The sequence below is a fragment of the Chiloscyllium punctatum genome, chromosome 6, assembly GCF_047496795.1.
Source record: "Chiloscyllium punctatum isolate Juve2018m chromosome 6, sChiPun1.3, whole genome shotgun sequence".
Classification (NCBI taxonomy): Eukaryota; Metazoa; Chordata; class Chondrichthyes; order Orectolobiformes; family Hemiscylliidae; genus Chiloscyllium; species Chiloscyllium punctatum.
In genome coordinates, this window is record NC_092744.1 from 49,018,726 (window position 1) to 49,038,224 (window position 19,499).

A 19,499-nucleotide genomic window follows, 5' to 3' on the forward strand; every position below is an offset into this window, starting at 1 on the left:
AATTTCAAGTTCAAATTAGATCCAGCACATATTCTGTTTGCACAACCTTCTGTGTTAGTTCAAAAAACATCCTTCCAGGAGTTTACCCCATCCAAAAATTGCCTACACCCAGCTCATAATGATCACCGGTTGAGTGCTGTAAAGTAAAATTTTAATATTCCAGGTTCAAGGTCAATGTTAAATGTGTTATGAAGGTGTAGATGTGCACTGTACCTTCAAGGGAGCTGAAATTCCTGGCTGGCACAGAGTGTGCTGCAACATTTAAAAGTGTAACATTTGGTTGAAGCAAAGAGCTGGAACTGTGTTGCCATGGTACAAAACAAATTCAAATTCGTCCAGTTTAAATTATGCTCCAGATACCAAAATTTAATCGAATTTGAATTTTACTATTTTGGATGACATCAAACCAATGAAGTGATCTGATGTTTTGGGGTATAAAATCAGATATTTTGAACAATTAGAAGGAGAGTGGCAAAGAGCACCAATGAAAAAAATAGGGCCTGCAGAGCCCCTCTCTGAAAGGCACCTTTCCATGTGAAATTCATGAAGTAGAAGACCAAAGAAAAGGCCCAGGAAAGTACAGACCAACATATCAAGGAAAACTGACAACTGGCTGGTTTTGAAATTGGATTTTTTTTTTGCTAAAGTTAACCAGGGGGTTTTATCAGATCACTATATTGTTGTAGAGTGGGAGGTAGATAATTGATCAGACAAAGGAGGATTACCATGTTGATAGTTGTTGTTTAATGCACTTGTGTTTCTTGGAGTTTAAGGAATAAATTGTTAATTCTTTTATAGTTCTTGGTCATTCATACTTTAACATTACGTGGCAAGGTGAGCTTTTCTGTGGGTCTGGTTCAAATTAGCAGGAGGGTTTACCCCATGTTGTAACAAATGATTATGAGTACTTTTAAAAATAGCTGAGAAAATGATTACTATGCCCCACTTTAAGAACATTAGGAGCAGGAATTAGATCATTCAGCCCTTCCTGCAGACTCCATTCACTAGATGGGTTGCCTATCAAAGTCTGAACACAAATCAAGCCTAACCTTCAAGTATACAGGAAAGGATAAGTATAAAATGCCTGCAACATGGAAAAAAAGAAGCACACTCTATTGTAGATTAACACAGCGGTGTTAAAAGTAGAAAATAGCAAAGTAATTACAGTTAGGTTACTTAAAATATTACACCAATGAAGCTGTGATTAGTCATATTTCAAAATGAACTGCTTAATGTTCTTAGGAATAACTTTAACTGTTCCAAAAATAGCACTCCATCTCATGAAAGAAGCTTTCCACAAACCAAAACCATCTCTTTTGAATGCCACTAAATTAATACAGATATAAGTAATGAAAGGTAATATTATATGCAAAAACTCATACTTCACATATTCACTCAGATGATTGCCAAAACAGCTCATTATTGTTTTGTTCACAAAGATAATTTTGCTGAAAGGAAAGGAACTACTTGGATGTATTTGTGGTTATGACCATATCATACACGCACTAAAATAACTTCAGAAATAATTCTAAGTCAGGTGGATTTCAAAGTATCATACTCATAAAACAAAGACGGGAATTAGTAGAAGTAAACATTTTCACCGTAGAGAATACATCATAGGATTTTAGCATGTCTGAGCATTTCATGGTTGAATAAGTACTTACCTCTACAGCTCTGGGTACTCAGAATGCTTTTATAAATTTAGAAACAGGGAATAATGTAACCACAGAACTTTGTAACACAGCAGGGCATAATTTGGCCTTTTGTATCTGCATTTGTATTCTGACAGAATTATCTACATTCTTCTTTACTCATTCATTGAACGTAGGCACTGCTGACTGAGCTACCCTTTATTGCTCATTCCGAGTTGCCCTTAAGAAGGTAGTGGCAAGTTGCCTCCTTGATCTTCTGCAGTCCATTTGCTGGAGATACCCACGTTACTATTGGGATGGAATTCCAGGATTTTGACTGAGTGACTGTAAAGGAATGGCAATATACATCCAAGTCAGGATTGTAAGTGACTTGGAGGGGATCTTTCAAATGGCAGTCTTCTTGTGTATTTGCTGTCCTTTTTTTTTAAGATAGCAAAAGTCATGCATTTGCAAAGTCCTATTCTTTTGTTTCTCCATACCTTTATGTTTTTTTTCTTAAGTATTCATTTCTCCTTTAAAAAGTACAATGGACTCTGCATCTGCTACTGGTTTTGTTGGGACGTGCTATCCCCTAACAACCTTCCACATTATCAATGACCTTGATCTTTCTCTTTCAACTATGACTCATTAGTTACCAACTCACCATCCAGTGAAAGTGAATTCTTTTCAGTTACCTGGTCAAAACCCTTAATAATTTAAAATTTCTACTAGATCCCCTTTACTTGTCTTCAACTCTCAGAAAAAGAATTCCAAATTCTCTAATTGCTCCGAACAAATAAAACCTCTTATCCCTCATATCATCCCTGTAAATCTCTTTCTTTCTTTCTCCATGGTGGCATCTTTTGCAAAATAGGGCATGAGAAACCATACGTTGGTTAGGTCACAGTATACAATTTTTAAAATAGATTTGACTTATCTGTCAAGCTGAATCAATCTGTGAACAATTTTGCTATTCTGATCAACATAAGCCAAGTCACTAAACCTACTTTCTTGCTATCAGTATGATCACCTTTTCCCCCTTCTGTGTAATTGCCCATGTCTCCCAGATGGTGTAACTGTTGCTGAAGCCTCTAGTACTTAAAAACTTGATTATTGCAAAACTTTGTTGGCCATCCAATGCTGATATCCATGAACAAGACTCCGCAAATTATGGGAAGCTGTGAAGATGTGTTACTTCCAAGTTGTGATAAATTATTTTAACAGGAGTAGTTTTATTGTCACTGTATTGCTCAGGACACCAGGTGTTGTAACATTTAATATTTCTTTTAAAATAAAATATTGTGTGCATTGATTTTCAGTTGCATTTTGCTAGAGAACTATTTAATACTGTTCACTGGATTGAGCTTGTTTTGGTCCATAGGCCTTAATGGGAAGATGTTCATCAAAAATATACTTTTATAGCATTATTTATTTATCCAAATACACTGCAAAACACAAATAGCAAAGTATTACCTTGAAATACTTTGACCATAATCTAACAATATTTTATTATGTTGTATAATATTATATTTCATTCCTTTGAAAATAGTTTCACTGAAATTATAGGAGAGATATATAATCACAGAAATAGAAGTGTAAACATTCATTACTCAGTTGCAATAATTGCCAGGCAATTCTTTGACATTTCTCCCAGAACTCAGCACAAATCATGTAAATACTGTTTTCTACTATAAAGGTGGTGGCAAACCAAAGGAAAGCTCAGAATATTCCTGGAAAATCCACCCTAATTACAACTTCAGAACATTCTGGACTGCTTCTGTTTGTCCAAAGCATTTATTTTTGTGGACTCTGAGGACAATATATATGGAAATTTAATTAGATGAGTCAGACACCAATGTCTACTTAAAATCAAATGCTATCAAGTACCTTGAAATAAATCAAGTAGGGTGGCATAATTTAAAAAGCATATTTCTCAAAAATAAACAAAATAAAAAAACAGTAAGACTCTTAATTTATGTATTTCAATTACATTCCAATGGAGACCTTGGAGCTCTACAAATTATAGAAATGAAAGTAGAAATATTAGACATGTTAGGATACTTTATAGACTATATGATTTAAGGTCACTTTCCATCAGATCTGGAGGTCCTTTATATTTTCACTAGATTTATATTCCACATTGTATGTATGGAGCAAGTTGATGATTCAAAAGAATAAAATCTGCAATACAATTATTGAAGAGCACACAGTGCTATTCTTCCACAACTAGAAATATGATTCAAAAGCAACAGAGACTAGTTAAGTAAGCATTCCAACTTAAACAGGTTAGAGGGTCCGTTCCATTTATATGTGTATAGCACAAAACTACATAATTTAGCAATAATTCACATTTAACAGTGTTACTCAGAAAGTCAGTAAGGGAAATGGGCCTGTGACAAAGATTCAACATGGTTTCTGTACTAAAGCTGACATTAGTACTATCACAACCCAAAGTCGGGTGAAAGGGTTTTCACCCATGGGCGGCACGGTGGCACAGTGGCTAGCACTGCTGCCTCACAACATCAGAGACCCAGGTTCAATTCCCACCTCAGGCGACTCTCTGTGTGGAGTTTGCACATTTTCCTCGTGTCTGTGTGGGTTTCCTCTGGGTGCTCCGGTTTCCTCCCACAATCCAAAAATTTGCAGGTTAGGTGAATTGGCCATGCTAAATTGCCTGTCGTGTTAAGTGAAGGGGTAAATGTAGGGGAATGGGTCTGGGTGGGCTGCGCTTCGGCGGGTCGGTGTGGACTTGTTGGGCCGAAGGGCCTGTTTCCACACTGTAAGTAACCTAATCTAATCTATATCAGCTTACACAGGATACACAGCAAAAATGATTTCCAACCATGGCGGCTCAGTGGTTAGCACTGCTGCCTTACGGTGCCAGCAGCCAGGTTCGATTCCACCCTCAAGTGACCGACTGGAGTTTGAGTTTTCTGTTCACGTCTGCATGGGTTTCCTCAGGGTACTCTGGCTTCCTCCCACAGTCAAAATATATGCCATGCTGAATTACCTGTAGATATGTAGGCTAGGTGGATCACCAATGGGAAATGCAGGGTTTTAGGGTAGTGGGGTGAGTCTGGTTGGGATGCTCTTCGGAGGGGCAGTATGGCTCCAATGGGTCGCAGGGGCTGCTTCTACACTGTAGGATTTCTGTTCTGTTCTTTGAACAAAATGTATAAATCACTGGTAATTCCCTTCTCCAAATAATTTTCACATACTATCATTTTCATGGGATATTTTAATGCAAAATTGCAAAACTTAAGCATTAACTGAACCATTTTCTTAACTTGTCAATAATAAATATTTAGTGTGGTATTTGTGGGGAGAAGGATGCTGCCACCATTCTACTTTCTTTTATTGGGTACAAGGGCCTGTTTGGTTAACAATTGAAGAGGAAATCTGACTAGAGTCTTAAGAGGTTCACTGGCAATCAGATACAAGTTACTTTAGTAAAATAAACATTGTTACAAAGAAAACAATGAGACCTGTGAATTTTGATATTTATTCCTCAAGATCTGACAATGTTCTTCCTTATTACCACCCAAACATGGCATCATCAGACTCGATGGAACTTAATGCAAGCTCCAAGAATAACTCTTTCAGAATCATTGCTTTAAATAACAACAGGGGACTATTTTTGACTTACCAATACTAGGATATCCTGGTGTAGATGGGTCTCCTCCAGGATTCAAAGAAATCCAAAATGTCTTCTCCCCAAGTTTCTCCCTTGGGGGCGAATCACAAGGGTCAATATAGACCAAAGCTCCTCCAAAACCAGCCTCCAATAATAAAGATAACTGAACAACAAAGCACAATTTGATTAAAGAGTTACAGATGCAAAATATTTCGGTTAGTTTAGTTGAGTTAAACGCTAATTTAAAATGTTGGCTGGCCTGTACTACTGGAAACCTAATTTGCAATCCAGATAATTATATGTTCTGCAAGGTTTGTAGTTCAGGTTGAGGTTTAGGGTGTAGGTTTGCTCGCTGAGCTGTAGGTTTGATATCCAGACGTTTCATTACCTGGCTAGGTAACATCATCAGTGGCGACCTCCAAGTGAAGTGAAGCTGTTGTCTCCTGCTTTCTATTTATATGTTTGTCCTGGATGGGGTTCCTGGGGTTTGTGGTGATGTCATTTCCTGTTCGTTTTCTGAGGGGTTGATAGATGGTATCTAGATCTATGTGTTTGTTTATGGCGTTGTGGTTGGAGTGCCAGGCCTCTAGGAATTCTCTGGCATGTCTTTGCTTAGCCTGTCCCAGTCAAAATGGTGGTTTTTTTTCCTCTGTGTGTAGGACTACAAGGGAGAGAGGGTAGTGTCTTTTTTTGGCTAGCTGGTGTTCGTGTATCCTGGTGGCTTCCCGTTTGTCCTATGTAGTGTTTGTGGCAGTCCTTGCATGGAATTTTGTAGATGACGTAGGTTTTGTCCATGGGTTGTACTGGGTCTTTTAAGTTTGTTAGTTTTTGTTTGAGAGTGTTGGTGGGTTTGTGTGCCACTAGGATTCCGAGGGGTCTTAGTAGTCTGGCTGTCATTTCTGAAACTTCTTTGTGCGAGCAAACCTACACCCTAAATTATATGTTCTACTAATGTAGGTCATTAAAATTCTGAAAACACACAAACGTTGACCAAAGAACAATCCCACTGTCTACTTATTTCCTGATTTCAGTCTAGAGGAAATATATTTAATAGGTTGAGAGATGTGCTTTAAAAAACTTAGTGATGAATTAGTCATGAAATATATCTGAAATTATTTGCTAAGTCTAGTCCATTTCCATTAAAATATGCTTCACTTGCCCATTGAAAAAAAGTTACATACGCAAGAATGCAGTGTATGTTGAACCTATGATTTGGCTTTCAGCTATGACAGCTGCACATGCTGTCCTTATTATACTGACATATGGAGCACTTAAAACATTTGTTACCTTTTATATATCTGTTTTATTCATGGCAACGATTCTAACATCCCAGCAAATTACACTTGTTACAATGCCAGGTCTGAACATTGTATCACTTCACAAAAATATTTGCAAATGAGATTGTTGGATTAGAATGGTTAACAAGATTCACAAGTTTTATTACAAATAAACTTTCAAGCTAACAGGGCTAAGATCTTATTCTGAGCTAAACTCAGTTAAGTTGACACACTATGGAAAAATATAATTATAGTCCAGAAAATGTATTTAAATTGTCTTTCCTGATACAAATTAAAAACACATCTCCATGTGCAGTTGTTTTCTCTGCTTTATACAGTCATGGCACTGGTTAAAATTATAAGTCAATAGTGATCTGTAAAATGGCTACATTCAGAATATATATTTCCTTGAACTTCCCATAATAGATTCTATGCATAGTGAAATGAAAGCAAAAAACAGATTGAGTTAACTAAAAGATTTATTTTACATAAAATCCACTTATACGCTAGGATTAAAGGAAGCAAATGTTGGTGTTACTGAAATCCACTCATTACATGGGATTTTTACCATTTTAATCCTAGGATCAAATAAATCTTCCAGAAACAAGATTTGGTGGAGAGGGAAGACAACTAGCACACTAATTCTCAAGCTAAAATGTCAAAGGGGGAGGGTATGCTTGGATACAATGCGAACAGAAAGACATCTCAATCAGTTAAGCCAATTTTGAAATAAATACCAACTTCATAGTCAATATACAGAGGAAGCTGAAAGCAAAATACAAAGATTTACAATAAAACGGAATACTCTTGAGGGAACAGGACAGGTGGCTTGAGCTTTAATTAGAAAAGCAAAATTCTGTGCATGCTGTGTGAAATAAAAGCAGAAATGTTAGAAGTATTCAATAGGTCTGAAAAAAACAAACAACTTAATGTTTAAGATAATAATGTTTTATCACAGTTAATTAAAGGTGAGGGGCCTAATTTTCATTCCCAGATTAAGAACCAAAGGCCAGGACTGTTCTTGATGTCCAAACCTGCCTTCAGAAGGGTTGAGGAGCAGATATAATCATCAGTTTTCATGGAAGAGGATTTGGCTGAAGGGTGGGTTGAGCAGCTAACTTGAATCCACAGGAATGGGAGAGGAAATGTGACTGAGCAAATCCTTGTTATTGTATCCCAGGTCCCTCCACAATTAAGATGACTGGCATGTACATTTCAGCAGCAACCAGACAAGGGTGAGCTGGCTGCCTGCAACTCATGCAAAGCTACAAGGGGAGCATTATATAGAAATGGCAAACATTGGAGGGCATACGATTTGGCAAGACATTCAAGGGTTACAGTTGTTGCCTCACCTGTAATTTAGTATCATGGTCTCCTCTGACATTGCTGAGGAAATAGGGCAGTTCTCCTCTATACTGTCCCATCTACCATTACCTCTTGAATGCATTTACATCTTTCCTATAAAGGTAGCACCAACAACTGTACACAATACTTCAGCTGAGGTCTAACAAGTATCTTGTACAAGTTCACGATCAACTCCCTGCTCTTGTATTCTATGTCCCTATGAATAAAACCAAACACATTGTATATTTATGTATTGCTCTCTTCACCTGTCCTACCACTTTCAATGATCTGTACACTACACACCCAGATCCCTCTGCTCCTGCACCTCACTATACCCCCTATTTTACATTGTCTTTCAATGTTCCTCCATGTGCAAAGGAGCTGGTTGTTGAAGCAACTTGAAAATACTCAGGTAAGTTCTGTGTAAGTCTTAAAATGTGCTTTCAATTCTATATTCAATTAACTCAAAACGCAGAAGTGCAAAGTGCAGTGTATGAAAATCTATTGTGGTGGTTCTATATCAGGCAATTACTTTGTAGCAGACAGTGACTGAATTACTTAAGCACAAACATCAGAAGTGATCTTGCAGATGGTTTTCTACAATTTGACTTATTCACAGTACACAATTACGGAATCTGATTGACTTCATAGACAGACTGGAGGTCATCAATTCTGGAACATAATTAGATGAAGGAACTCTACAACAACACAGCATCATACAGCACGGATCTACATTTAACAGAACAACATTTACATAGATAGGAGTTATTCTTCTACTTCAAAAGAAAATAAATTACTTAATCATGAACAATTATTTGCAACCTGAAAGTTACAATTCCCAACTTGAATATCTCTCTCAACACACAACCATTAAGTTCTGACTGACCTATAGCTGTGTTAACAATAACTGTGGCGTGCCAGGCAGCAGAGTGATACAGGGGAGCAGGAAAATCAACGTTTCAGGCAAAAGCCCTTCCTGATCATTCCTGATTAAGGGCTTTTGCCCGAAACGTCGATTTTCCTGCCTCATGGATACTGCCTGACCTGCTGTGCTTTTCCAGCACCACTCTAATTTTCATTGTGATCTCCAGCATCTACAGTACTCACTTTCGCCTAGCAGAAAGATACATTATAGTTGGGATTTTCTCCTGAAAAATAATGGGGAAGCTGGTGGGAAAGAAAACTGACTGGGCAGGTTGGCACCAGGGATGTAATTGTAACTTCCTGGCATGTCACAAATCAATATGGGTTTACCTTTGTCCACTTAAGGGCCTTAATTGCAATGAACAGCCACATTTAACAGTCCCTTGACATCACTAGCCAGATAGATTGTGCTCCTGGCAGGTGTGAAAGTGTTTCTGGGACGATGTGTGGGAAGGGTCTACTAATTGAATCACCCAACCCTTGCCTCTAAGCTTCTTTACCCTCCCTCTCCCCATGACTCTCCATCCTAGGATTCTGTCTTGCCATATCATCACTTCCCTCACCTACTGCTCTAAACCTTGCATGTTGTTGTGTACCCAACTGTCTCAGTGTTCAAAGTGGTATAGCTGCTCACAATCAAACATTTGATAAAGTCACTTATGGTAGGCTGGTCCAGAAGATTAAGTTATATGGGATCCACAGTAAATTAGTAGGTTGAATACAAAATTGGCTTTGTCATTGAAGGCAGAGGGTAGTTTTCTGACTGAGCTCTGTGACCAGTGGTGTTTCCACAAGGAACAGGGCTGGGATCTCTGTTGTTTGTAAATTATATCAATAACTTGGATGAAAATGCTGGTGGTCTCATAAGTAAGTTTGCAGACAATATGAAAATTGGTTGAGTTGTGGATAATGAAAAAGGTGCTTCCAGGAAATCTTTTGGTGCCAATATGTAGATAGGGAGTGCTGGCCCTAGTCCTAGGGATTGAAGTCTGTCAAGTGGTTGAAGTTTCAGTAAGTGAGCATTTTTGGGACATCAACCAAGTTTCAAAGTCATCATGGAAATGGATAAGGATCGTACAGAAGCGATGCACTGTAAAACCCACTTCCACTGTACTCTCTCATTGCTGGCAGTGGGGAAGGAGAGGTGACTCATATTACATCCTCCCTTATACACTGTAACCAAAAAAAAGGGAAAATCCCAACCATTGGACATCAGGTGGTTTAACATCCCAATCCTACTAAAATAATTTCTCATCAGCTGACCAGTAACAATACTACAAGTAGATATAATGGGACGAGAACCCAACAGTAGCTCAACAGCTGCAAGGCATGCTTAAAATAGCAAGGGCTCCCTCAAGCTACCAAGACAGAGTTATCGTCTGGCTTTCCAGACTGTTGCCCTGAGAAAGTCCTGCCTCTTATTTAACGGTGAGTGATGCAGTGAAAGAATTCTTGGAGAAAGATACTAATTTTATAAACACAGAAATGAACAAAGATTCCCCGTGGTGGTTGCTCATGGCAACACTTGAAAAGACATTCTTTTATCAGAGCAAGAGCATTATACTATGTAATAAAAGTACAACTGTACATCTATGTGCCCGCTAAAACATCCACTATCTCCTTCTTATTAATCTTAAAGGGTTCTCGTACTTCACCATCCCAACTGAAATCCCTGGCTGCAATGTCTTTATCCTCTGTGAGTATGGATAAGAAGTACTTATTTAAGACCTCATCCACATCCATTGGCTCCATACACAGGTTGCCCCTTTAGTCTGGAAGAGTGGACATATGCTTCCTTCTTTTTCTTTAACAAACTCTCAATATCCCTTGATATCTAAGGTTCCCTGGACTTGCTGCCCTCTTCCTTCACCTTAGAAGAACATGCTGGCCCTGAATTCTCACAATCCTATTTTTAAAAGACTCCCACTTTTCAAATGTAGACTTACCTGCAAATATCTGCTCCCATTTTTGCCAGATCCTGTCTAATGATATTGAAATCGGCCTTCCCCTAATTTAGACACTTAACTTCTGTACGATCCTTATCCATTTCCATGATGACTTTGAAACTTGGTTGATATCCCAAAAATGCTCACTTACTGAAACTTTAACCACTTGACAGACTTCAATCCCTGGGAATAGGGCCAGCACTACCTATCTACATATTGGCACCAAAAGATTTCCTGGAAGCATTTGAAAAATTCAGCCCAATTTAATCCTTTCATACCAATGTGATCCAAGCTGTTCATGTTATAAATGTTAGCAAAGCTGAATTCCTCTACAACTCTAACAATGTTTCGCTCACACCTTTCTGTGATTTGCTCTTCTTTCTCCTTCTGATTGTTAGGAGGCCCGTAGTATGAAGCCAGCAACATTGTCACTGTTTTTTTTTATTTATAAGCTCTACCAGATGGCATTGTTTGAAGACCCTTCTCGGATATCCTCCCTTATGATTGCAGCAATGGTTTCCTTTATCAGTACTGCAAAACCTCCACCTCTCTTACTTAGCACCACCCACCCATCATATCGTACCTGAAAAACTTCAATACCCTGGAATGTTGAGCTGCCAGTCCTGTCCTTTCTTCAAACATGTCTCAGCAATTGCAACAATATCAGATTCCAACACGCTGATCAATATTCTGAGCTCATCCACCTTACTAGTCAGGCTTCTTGCATTAAAATGGATACAATTTTGCTTTCTACACTTTCCATGTTCCTTATCCTGCCCAAATCTTCTCTGCCTACTGAAATGTCCTAATAGTCCATCTATATCTAATTGGACCTTGCTGCTGACTTTACATCTTCTCTGTGCCTCATGCCCTTGTCAAATCAATTTAAATCCTCCCCAACAGCAAGGGCAAACCATTCAACAAGGATATTTAACCCATTTCAGTCCTGGTTAAAAATAAGCTCTCTAATTAGAAGAGGCACATCTCTACATGATATCTTGGTGCTTTACGTAATAATTCTAGAACTAATAATAAAAATGGAATTTGTTGATTTTTTTTATTCATTCATGGGTTGAGGGAATCTCTGGCTAGGCCAGCATTCCTGACCTATCCCTAATTACCCAGAGGATAGTTAAGAGTCAACCACGTTGCCGTGGATCTGGAGTCACATGTAGGCCAGACCAGATAAGGATGGCAGTTTACTTCCCTCAAGGACATCAGATAGGTTTTTTTTGACAATTGACAATAGATCCATAGACACTTAATTCCACATTTTCATTGAATTCAAATTCCACCATCTGCCATGTCAGGATTTGAAAATTACTTGCGCCTCTGGATTAATAGTCCAGCATAACACCATTAGCCTATTGCCTCCCTTCAGCAACAGTAAATCAGTGGCCTTGATGAAGGGTTTATCCCAAAACGTTGATTATCCTGCTCCTTGGATGCTACCTGAGCAACTGTGCTTTTCCAGCACCACACTCTCGACTCTGATCTCCAGCATCTGCAGTCGTCAGTTTCTCCTCGCCTTGATGACATCACCTCATATGGCATTAAAACCAATATTGTTACCTCCAGTGCACAGTGTGTTGCTCTAGAAGTACATTAAGATATTTGCATATATCAAATACTTCCTGGAGGTTTACCACAGTTGTAGAACAAAGTAATGAACATTTGGATTAAAATGTCTCTTTTCCTGCAGTGCCCTGATTGGTCCAACTATCGGTACTTTCAATACTTCATCAGTAACACGCATTTCCAGTTGATTTGAAGTCAGTGTGCAGACATAATACTTCAATTTTACTTATTTGGTTCTTTCCACTTCTTGTACTAGCCATAATTTATGGCACATGATTGTCAGATTTTGTGCTAATTTTTGTGAACTTATGAGTGTTTTCAATGCCCAGACAAGCATTTGGAGTTACTGTACCTCATTTAAATCTAACTTAATCATACCGAGGTGAAAAAGGTAGGTGACCTAGCTGCCTCAACTGCTCAACTGTTGTTTTATGAGCTGGCACTGAACTCACGAAATGCTCGTTACTGGTTGAAGATTGGGGTCAAAGCAAGACTGAAACATTGCAGCCAGCTCATTCATTATAGGACACAATAATGTCCTATTGTAAATTAACATCCAATTTATGAGCACGCTGTAATCTTCAGAATTAGTAATTCAAGGTCATTCTGCTGTCTTCTTCGATTCTTACCACAAATTTCATTCAAAAACCACCAAATCAATTCCCTTCTCTAAAAACTACCCTGAACTGTGCAAAATAACTTTCACTGATATGAGGTAATCACCCATCGACATGTCAACCCCATAACGAAAATCATCCATTTGCATCCCGTAACATCCTGTAACATTGCCCCACCTCAGCTTATGTGCAACTAAACGCTCATCCATGCATTTAATACTTCTTTTGTAACACATTCTTTTTCAGCTTTGCACTCTCATAAATTTGAGATCATTCAAATTCTGCTTCTTGTGTGCTAATGTCCATCAAATTTCCTTCACCTATCATCCCTGATCTTACTGACCTCCAGTGGTTCCTGAATAAGCAATGGTGCAGCTTTTTTCATATTTCACAATCACTCCATTAACTTACTCTTCCACATCTCTATATTCTCCACTAATATCTATTCTCCCATTCTGAGCTCTTGCATATTCTCTATCTTAATTGCCCCTCCATTGACACCTATTTTAAATGCTGAAGCCTTAAAATCTAGAATTTTTTTTTTTCAAACTTCTCCATCCAATCCATCTATCTTTCCTCCTTTAAAATGTTCCTTAAAACTTTTTTTTCTCATACTTTGGTCAGCCACGCTATTATTTCCTTATGTGGCTCAGAGTCAAAAATTGTTTGATGATGGTCTTGCGAATTGCCTGCAAACTCTGACTGGTACGATTCCAGCGAATGGGAATACTGAAGAAGTCAGAATCCAAATCTGGTTTGATTGACCGTAAGTTTTAATTTTGTTATTTGCTTTCTGTAGTGGTCAATCATTGAACATATTCATAAGAGGCTGCCAATGGACTTTAAACAAATAAACATCAAAGTCTATTGCACACAAAAGCAAAGAAAACCACAGAACTATTTCAAATGGTCTCATTACAAATATCAGAAGTAAAGATTTAACCCTTTTACCCTCAAAAACAACCTTACAAAACTGCAATTACAACTTTCCCAATTTATCATGGAACAGTAGTGCACATTCGAACTTATTCAAGCACAAGGAACAAACATGCTTTAAGCACTCCAAATATCACCTGAGAACAATATAGGAAGTAGACCATCCAATTTGTCAAGCCTGTTGCCCCATTCAATTCAATTAGATCAGAGCCAATCATCTATTTCAGGGCATCTTTCATGCACTATTTTCATAGCCCTTGATGTCATTAATCTTTACAAATTTGATTTGTGTCTTGAATGTGCTCAAAGATTAAGCTGCCACAGCTCTCTGGGGATTCATCACCCTGTGTGTGAAGAAATTCCTCCTTATCTCATTCTTAGTGGCAGGCTCTTTAATCTGAGATTATCAATCCTTTTTCATGCTTACTGTCATTGACTCATAGAAAATGAGTAAGCATTGACCCAAGAAATCTTCCCTCTTCTTTAGTTCTCTGTTGAAGTCAATGGTGTGGCAAAGGGCAATAGCGTCATGATCGCTTTACCAATACTCAGATGTAGCATGTAGGATCATCAGACATGATTTGGAGATGCCGGTGTTCGACTGGGGTGTACAAAAGTTAAAAATCACACAACACCAGGTTATAGTCCAACAGGTTTAATTGGAAGCACACTAGCTTTCGGAGTGCCGCTCCTTCCACCTGATGAAGGAGTGTCGCTCCGAAAGCTAGCGTGCTTCCAATTAAGCCTGTTGGACTATAACCTGGTGTTGTGTGATTTTTAACTTTGATCATCAGACAGGCATCACAGTCAATTAGAAAATTGTCTGAGTGGTTCTAGAGTTGTTACCTTTGTTGTTGTGAAGTGATATGTCAGATTATCTGTTTTATAGATTTATCTGAATTAGTAACTTTGACTATATGTTTTCCAACTCCAGAATTTATCAAGGAATCTGTCAAGAACACGTGATGTTAAATTTATTGAATTTAATTTCTTGAGTCTTTATAATGGCACACATGTAGTGTTTAATGTATACTTCCAGCAATTTTGTACCTGTTGGGCTAATCAGGCCATCTGAATGACAACACAGGTTTTCACTCAAATATTCCCTAATATGAATAAATCTATGAAAGTAAAGGCTGTATTAATGGATGGCTTTTATGCAATGAAAGCTAAGTTAGTGATGAGTATAAAATGTAAATGTATATAAAGGTATATGTTATTTGATAATCTAAAATAGCATTTATTTGACAAAAATTCTTTATCCACTTTGTCTTTCATGTTTATATTTTCCAATGGTAATTAATCTGGTTACTTGCCACAATTAAAAACAATTAGCATATTGTCTGAATGTAAAACTAAATTCGGGATTTTTCACATCTTACCTTGTATAATAAAGGTGCCTTTCCAAGTTTAATTAGTGCAATTTTTTTGGTAACATCGGTGCTTGATTGAAGTTGGAGCAGATCATCAATTGTTCCATATTGCACATCAATGATCTCTGCCTGAAAATGAACGTTTTCAATATTCATTAAACAGTTCCTGCTGTTGCATATGACAGTTTAACTGTTTAATTGTTATACTGGCATAAAATACTGTCAAAAATAGGTGCCGGTATTAGTTTAAGATTAATCTTTACAAGTTGTGAAAAATTCCTAAGGACTGTTTCCAATATCAGCTAGAAAAAAGATCTATGTAATCCAATTAGTTTAAACATCAAAAAGTTAAACATGTCATAGTATAGGAAAAGAGGTAAAGGGTGAGAAATGTTCTATCCATTCATGAAAGAAGCTGTATGTATAACATTGTTATTACTCAGCAGTGCTAATACAGCCAAATCTTGTTTATTTCCGATTTCCGTTTCAATACAAATATTTCAAAAGTCCTATTTTCACCTTATACCACAATTCTAATTGTGAGAAATTCATTATCTTGCAACTTCATTTATTACAGTTCCTACTTATATGTAAGTTCAGTGCACAGAAACATCCTCGACATCAGATTTATCACCTTTGAACTTGAAGGACTAGATAAAATGAGAACCAGGTTTAAAAAATGAGCGTTATGAGAGGGATGGTCACTATGGGCGAAATGTTGTTTGAGTAGTTTGATCTTAAAAGAGCTAAGAAAATCCTGCTTTTCAAATGCCTGCTGCAAACCTAAGCAATGAACCCAGATAGGAAATTGAGTCACACTTTCATTTACAAAAATGAAAACATAAAATGCTGGAGAAACTCAACAGGTATGATGGCATGTGTGGGGAAAGAACACAAGTTTATGTTCTGGGTCGAATATAACTCTTCTTCATCCAAAGAACCAAAATTTTGTTTGACCCATGCTCATGTGAAGTGTTTTTTCAACTTTTGGCTATGGTATGATCTCAGCTGTTGATAATACTGGAGAAGTTATCTGTTAATTCAAAACATAACTGCTTTTTTTCTGCTCAGATTCTGAGAGATCTGTTAAGCTTCTCCAACACGATATTTTACTTCAGAACTCCAGCATCCGCAGTACTTTATTTGCTTGTTTACAAAAACCTATGAGATAAAAAAAACTAGCTAGCAACAATCCTGATTAAACTGCTATGCTTGTTAGCACCTGATTGCACTTACAATGGTACAAGAAAATTAGCTCCTATATCCTACCTCATCAAACATATACAGACAGAAACAAGATAAGTGCTGGAAAATTTAATAAAAGAACCCCCAACATCATTGCTGTGAGGTAAGCAAACTGGTTGGTTTAATCAACATCTTCCAAGATTTGAGAAAGACTATTCTGACATTAGAGGCAATTGATAACAGATAAACTAGGGAACCTCTGTACAGAATTAAGGGGTGTTCATTTCACATTTACTTGCAAAGGAATTACTTTTGTCAGAGGGTGCTGAATGTCTGGAATTCTTTACCCCTGAGAGTTGTGGAGGCTAGAACACAAAGTATTTGAGAAGTAGGCAGATAGATTTTTGAAATATCAAGGAGTTGAGGGCTATGAAGAGCCGGCACTAAAGTGAAATTGAGGGCAGGGCAGATCAACCTTGATCATATAGGATAGAGAGATAAGCCTGAGGGGCTGAAGAATCTACACCTGCTCCTACTTATGTTCTTATGATTGGGACACCAATGATTCAAACAAATTTGATAAAGGAGAAACTTTCAGTAACAAAATGCATGAAACAAACAACATGACAGTGATAACACATTTTGTATATTTTGCGACAGAAATGAATGGAAGGTAATGTTATAATGTGAAATTTAATTATGGCAGGTAACAGCTTTGAATCAGAAGCAGCACACCCATCTGTTCAGTGAGTAGATTGTGAGCTTCTTTCTTTCTACCAGATTTACAAACAAGATCCAGCTAACGCTTTCATGCATTATTTCAATCTGCTTTAAAACAAATTTAGTGAGACAGAAACGAAGACACCTTTTATTCGTTTAAACAGAAACTTTTTATAAAAAAACTTGTTTGACATAGCATACCTCCATGACGGATGGAATGTGAACCCAGACATGCTAGTCCAGAGGTACAGAAATTACGATTGTGCCACATTAGAAAAAAACGGAGAATAAGTAGCTCCTGAGACTGTCCAGGGATGTTATTACACATCTCTGGAGCAGGTGGGACTTGAACCCATGTCTCATGGATTCGATGTAAGGACACTACCACTGCATCACATCAGGCCTTCACTACTCAGTCTTCAATATTTTCTACTGAACTTATTCAGAGATATAATATCACACCTCTAGAATAGATGGGACCTAAACCCGTGCCCACTGGCTCAAAGATAGGAACCTATCACCCAATCTCTGTTTCTTTCAATAATTATTCAGTCTTGCCTTTTTTCACACACCAATTACATTTGTTCCCCCTTTATATCAACTCAGTCAGCTAATTATTCAATTAACTCCACACACCTATTTAACTCCTTGCTGTATCAACATATTCTTAAATGGGTCCAGTAGTCTGAGAAGTGGTTTTGTAACATACTAAACTGTGAAGTTGTCTGGTCTCTCATTAGTCAGAGAAGATCCCATGTTATGATGAGCTAGCATGAAAGACATGATTTGGAGATGCTGGTGTTGGACTGCAGTGTACAAAGTTAAAAATCACACAACACCATGTTATAGTCCAACAGGTTTATCTGGAAGCACTAGCTTTCTCCTTCATCAGCTAGTTGTGGAGTGTAAGATATGGGAGGGTTGTGTCTTTGAGAGGGTGTGTGTATGAGTATAAAGGGGTATAAGTCTGTGAGACAGTGCGTGTATGAGTGTGGGAATGTATGTGTGAGCGTATGAGAGAGGGTCTGCATCAGTGTATGGGTGTGTAGGGGTGTGTGTTTGTAGGAGGGCCGGTGCGTGTGCGCGTGTGTGTGTGTGTGTGTATAGTGCAATGAGGTCACCTGTAGTGTGACATGAACCCAAGGCCCCAGTTGAGGCCATCCTCATGGGTACCAAACTTGGCTATAAGCCTCTACTCTGCCACTTTTTGTTGTTGCCTATCCCAAAGTCTGCCTTGGAGGACGGTCACCCAATGGTCTGAGGTCAAATGTCCTGGACTGCTGAAGTGTTCTCTGACTGGGAGGGAACACTCCCGTCTGTTGGTTGTTGTGCGGTGTCCATTCATCCATTCCCGTAGCCTTTGCTTGGTCTCGCCAATGTACTATGCCTCAGGTAATCTTGCCTGCAGCGTATGAGATAGACAATGTTGGCTGAGTCACATGAGTACCTGTCATGCACATGGTGTGAGGAGTCCCCACATGTAATGGTGGTATCCGTGTTGACACTGTGACACGTCTTGCAGTGTTTACCGTGACAAGGTTGTATGGTGTTGTCCTGAAAGCTGAGAATTTGCTGCAAACAATGATCTATTTGAAGTTTAGGGACTGTTTAAAGGCGAGAAGTAGAGGTGTGGGGAAAGTCTTGACGAGGTGCTTATCCTCATTGATAATGTGTTGCAGGTTGTGAAGAACATGGCGTAGGTTTTCGGCTCCTGGGAGGTACTGGACAACGAAGGGTACCCTGTTGGTTGTAGCTCGTGTCTGTCTCCTGAGGAGGTCATTACGATTTCTCGCTCTGGCACATTGGAACTGGCGGTCGATGAGTTGAGCATCGTCAGGTTTATTTATACTCAACATCCTTTATTTATATTACCTGATAAAGGAGCATCATTCCAAAAGCTAGTGTTTCCAAATAAACCTATTGGACTATAACCTATAACTATAACCTAGTGTTGTGTGAATTTTAACTTTGTACACCCCAGTCCAACACCAGCATCTCCAAATCATGACTACCATCGACATCACTAACAGCTGGCTTAAAATGGAGAGGATCTCTAAGATCGACACAGACATCAAGTTTACTGCAGGAAAACAGCAAAGATCCCAAAAGGAATACAGATCACAAGCCCGCTCAAGTCAACCTACAACATAGATTATGCTGAGAGATTTTGCCACCGCTCCTCTTGCAAACTCCTCAATCATCTCGTGCACCAACTCTACAGCAGGTGCCACAACCTTGAAACTAAGATGGGTCCATGCTGTCAGCCTGCACTCAGTATACAGCAGTACAGTTACAGGCCAAACAGGTAAGGTGACAAAACTACACCATGAACAT

The 19,499-nt window shown here is 38.4% G+C and overlaps 1 protein-coding gene across 8 annotated transcripts in view; it reads right to left on the minus strand.

Moving 5' to 3' along the window:
• The window catches only part of LOC140478939 (inactive N-acetylated-alpha-linked acidic dipeptidase-like protein 2), a 950,375-nt gene that overhangs the window by 441,961 nt on the left and 488,915 nt on the right, over nucleotides 1-19,499 (minus strand). For all 8 annotated transcript variants that reach the window (XM_072572597.1, XM_072572592.1, XM_072572595.1 and 5 more), the window contains 2 exons: nucleotides 15,270-15,389; nucleotides 5,278-5,428 (listed from right to left, as the gene is read on the minus strand). In XM_072572597.1, coding sequence (XP_072428698.1) covers nucleotides 5,278-5,428; nucleotides 15,270-15,389 — 271 coding nt within the window. The remainder of the gene's footprint in view (nucleotides 1-5,277; nucleotides 5,429-15,269; nucleotides 15,390-19,499) is intronic.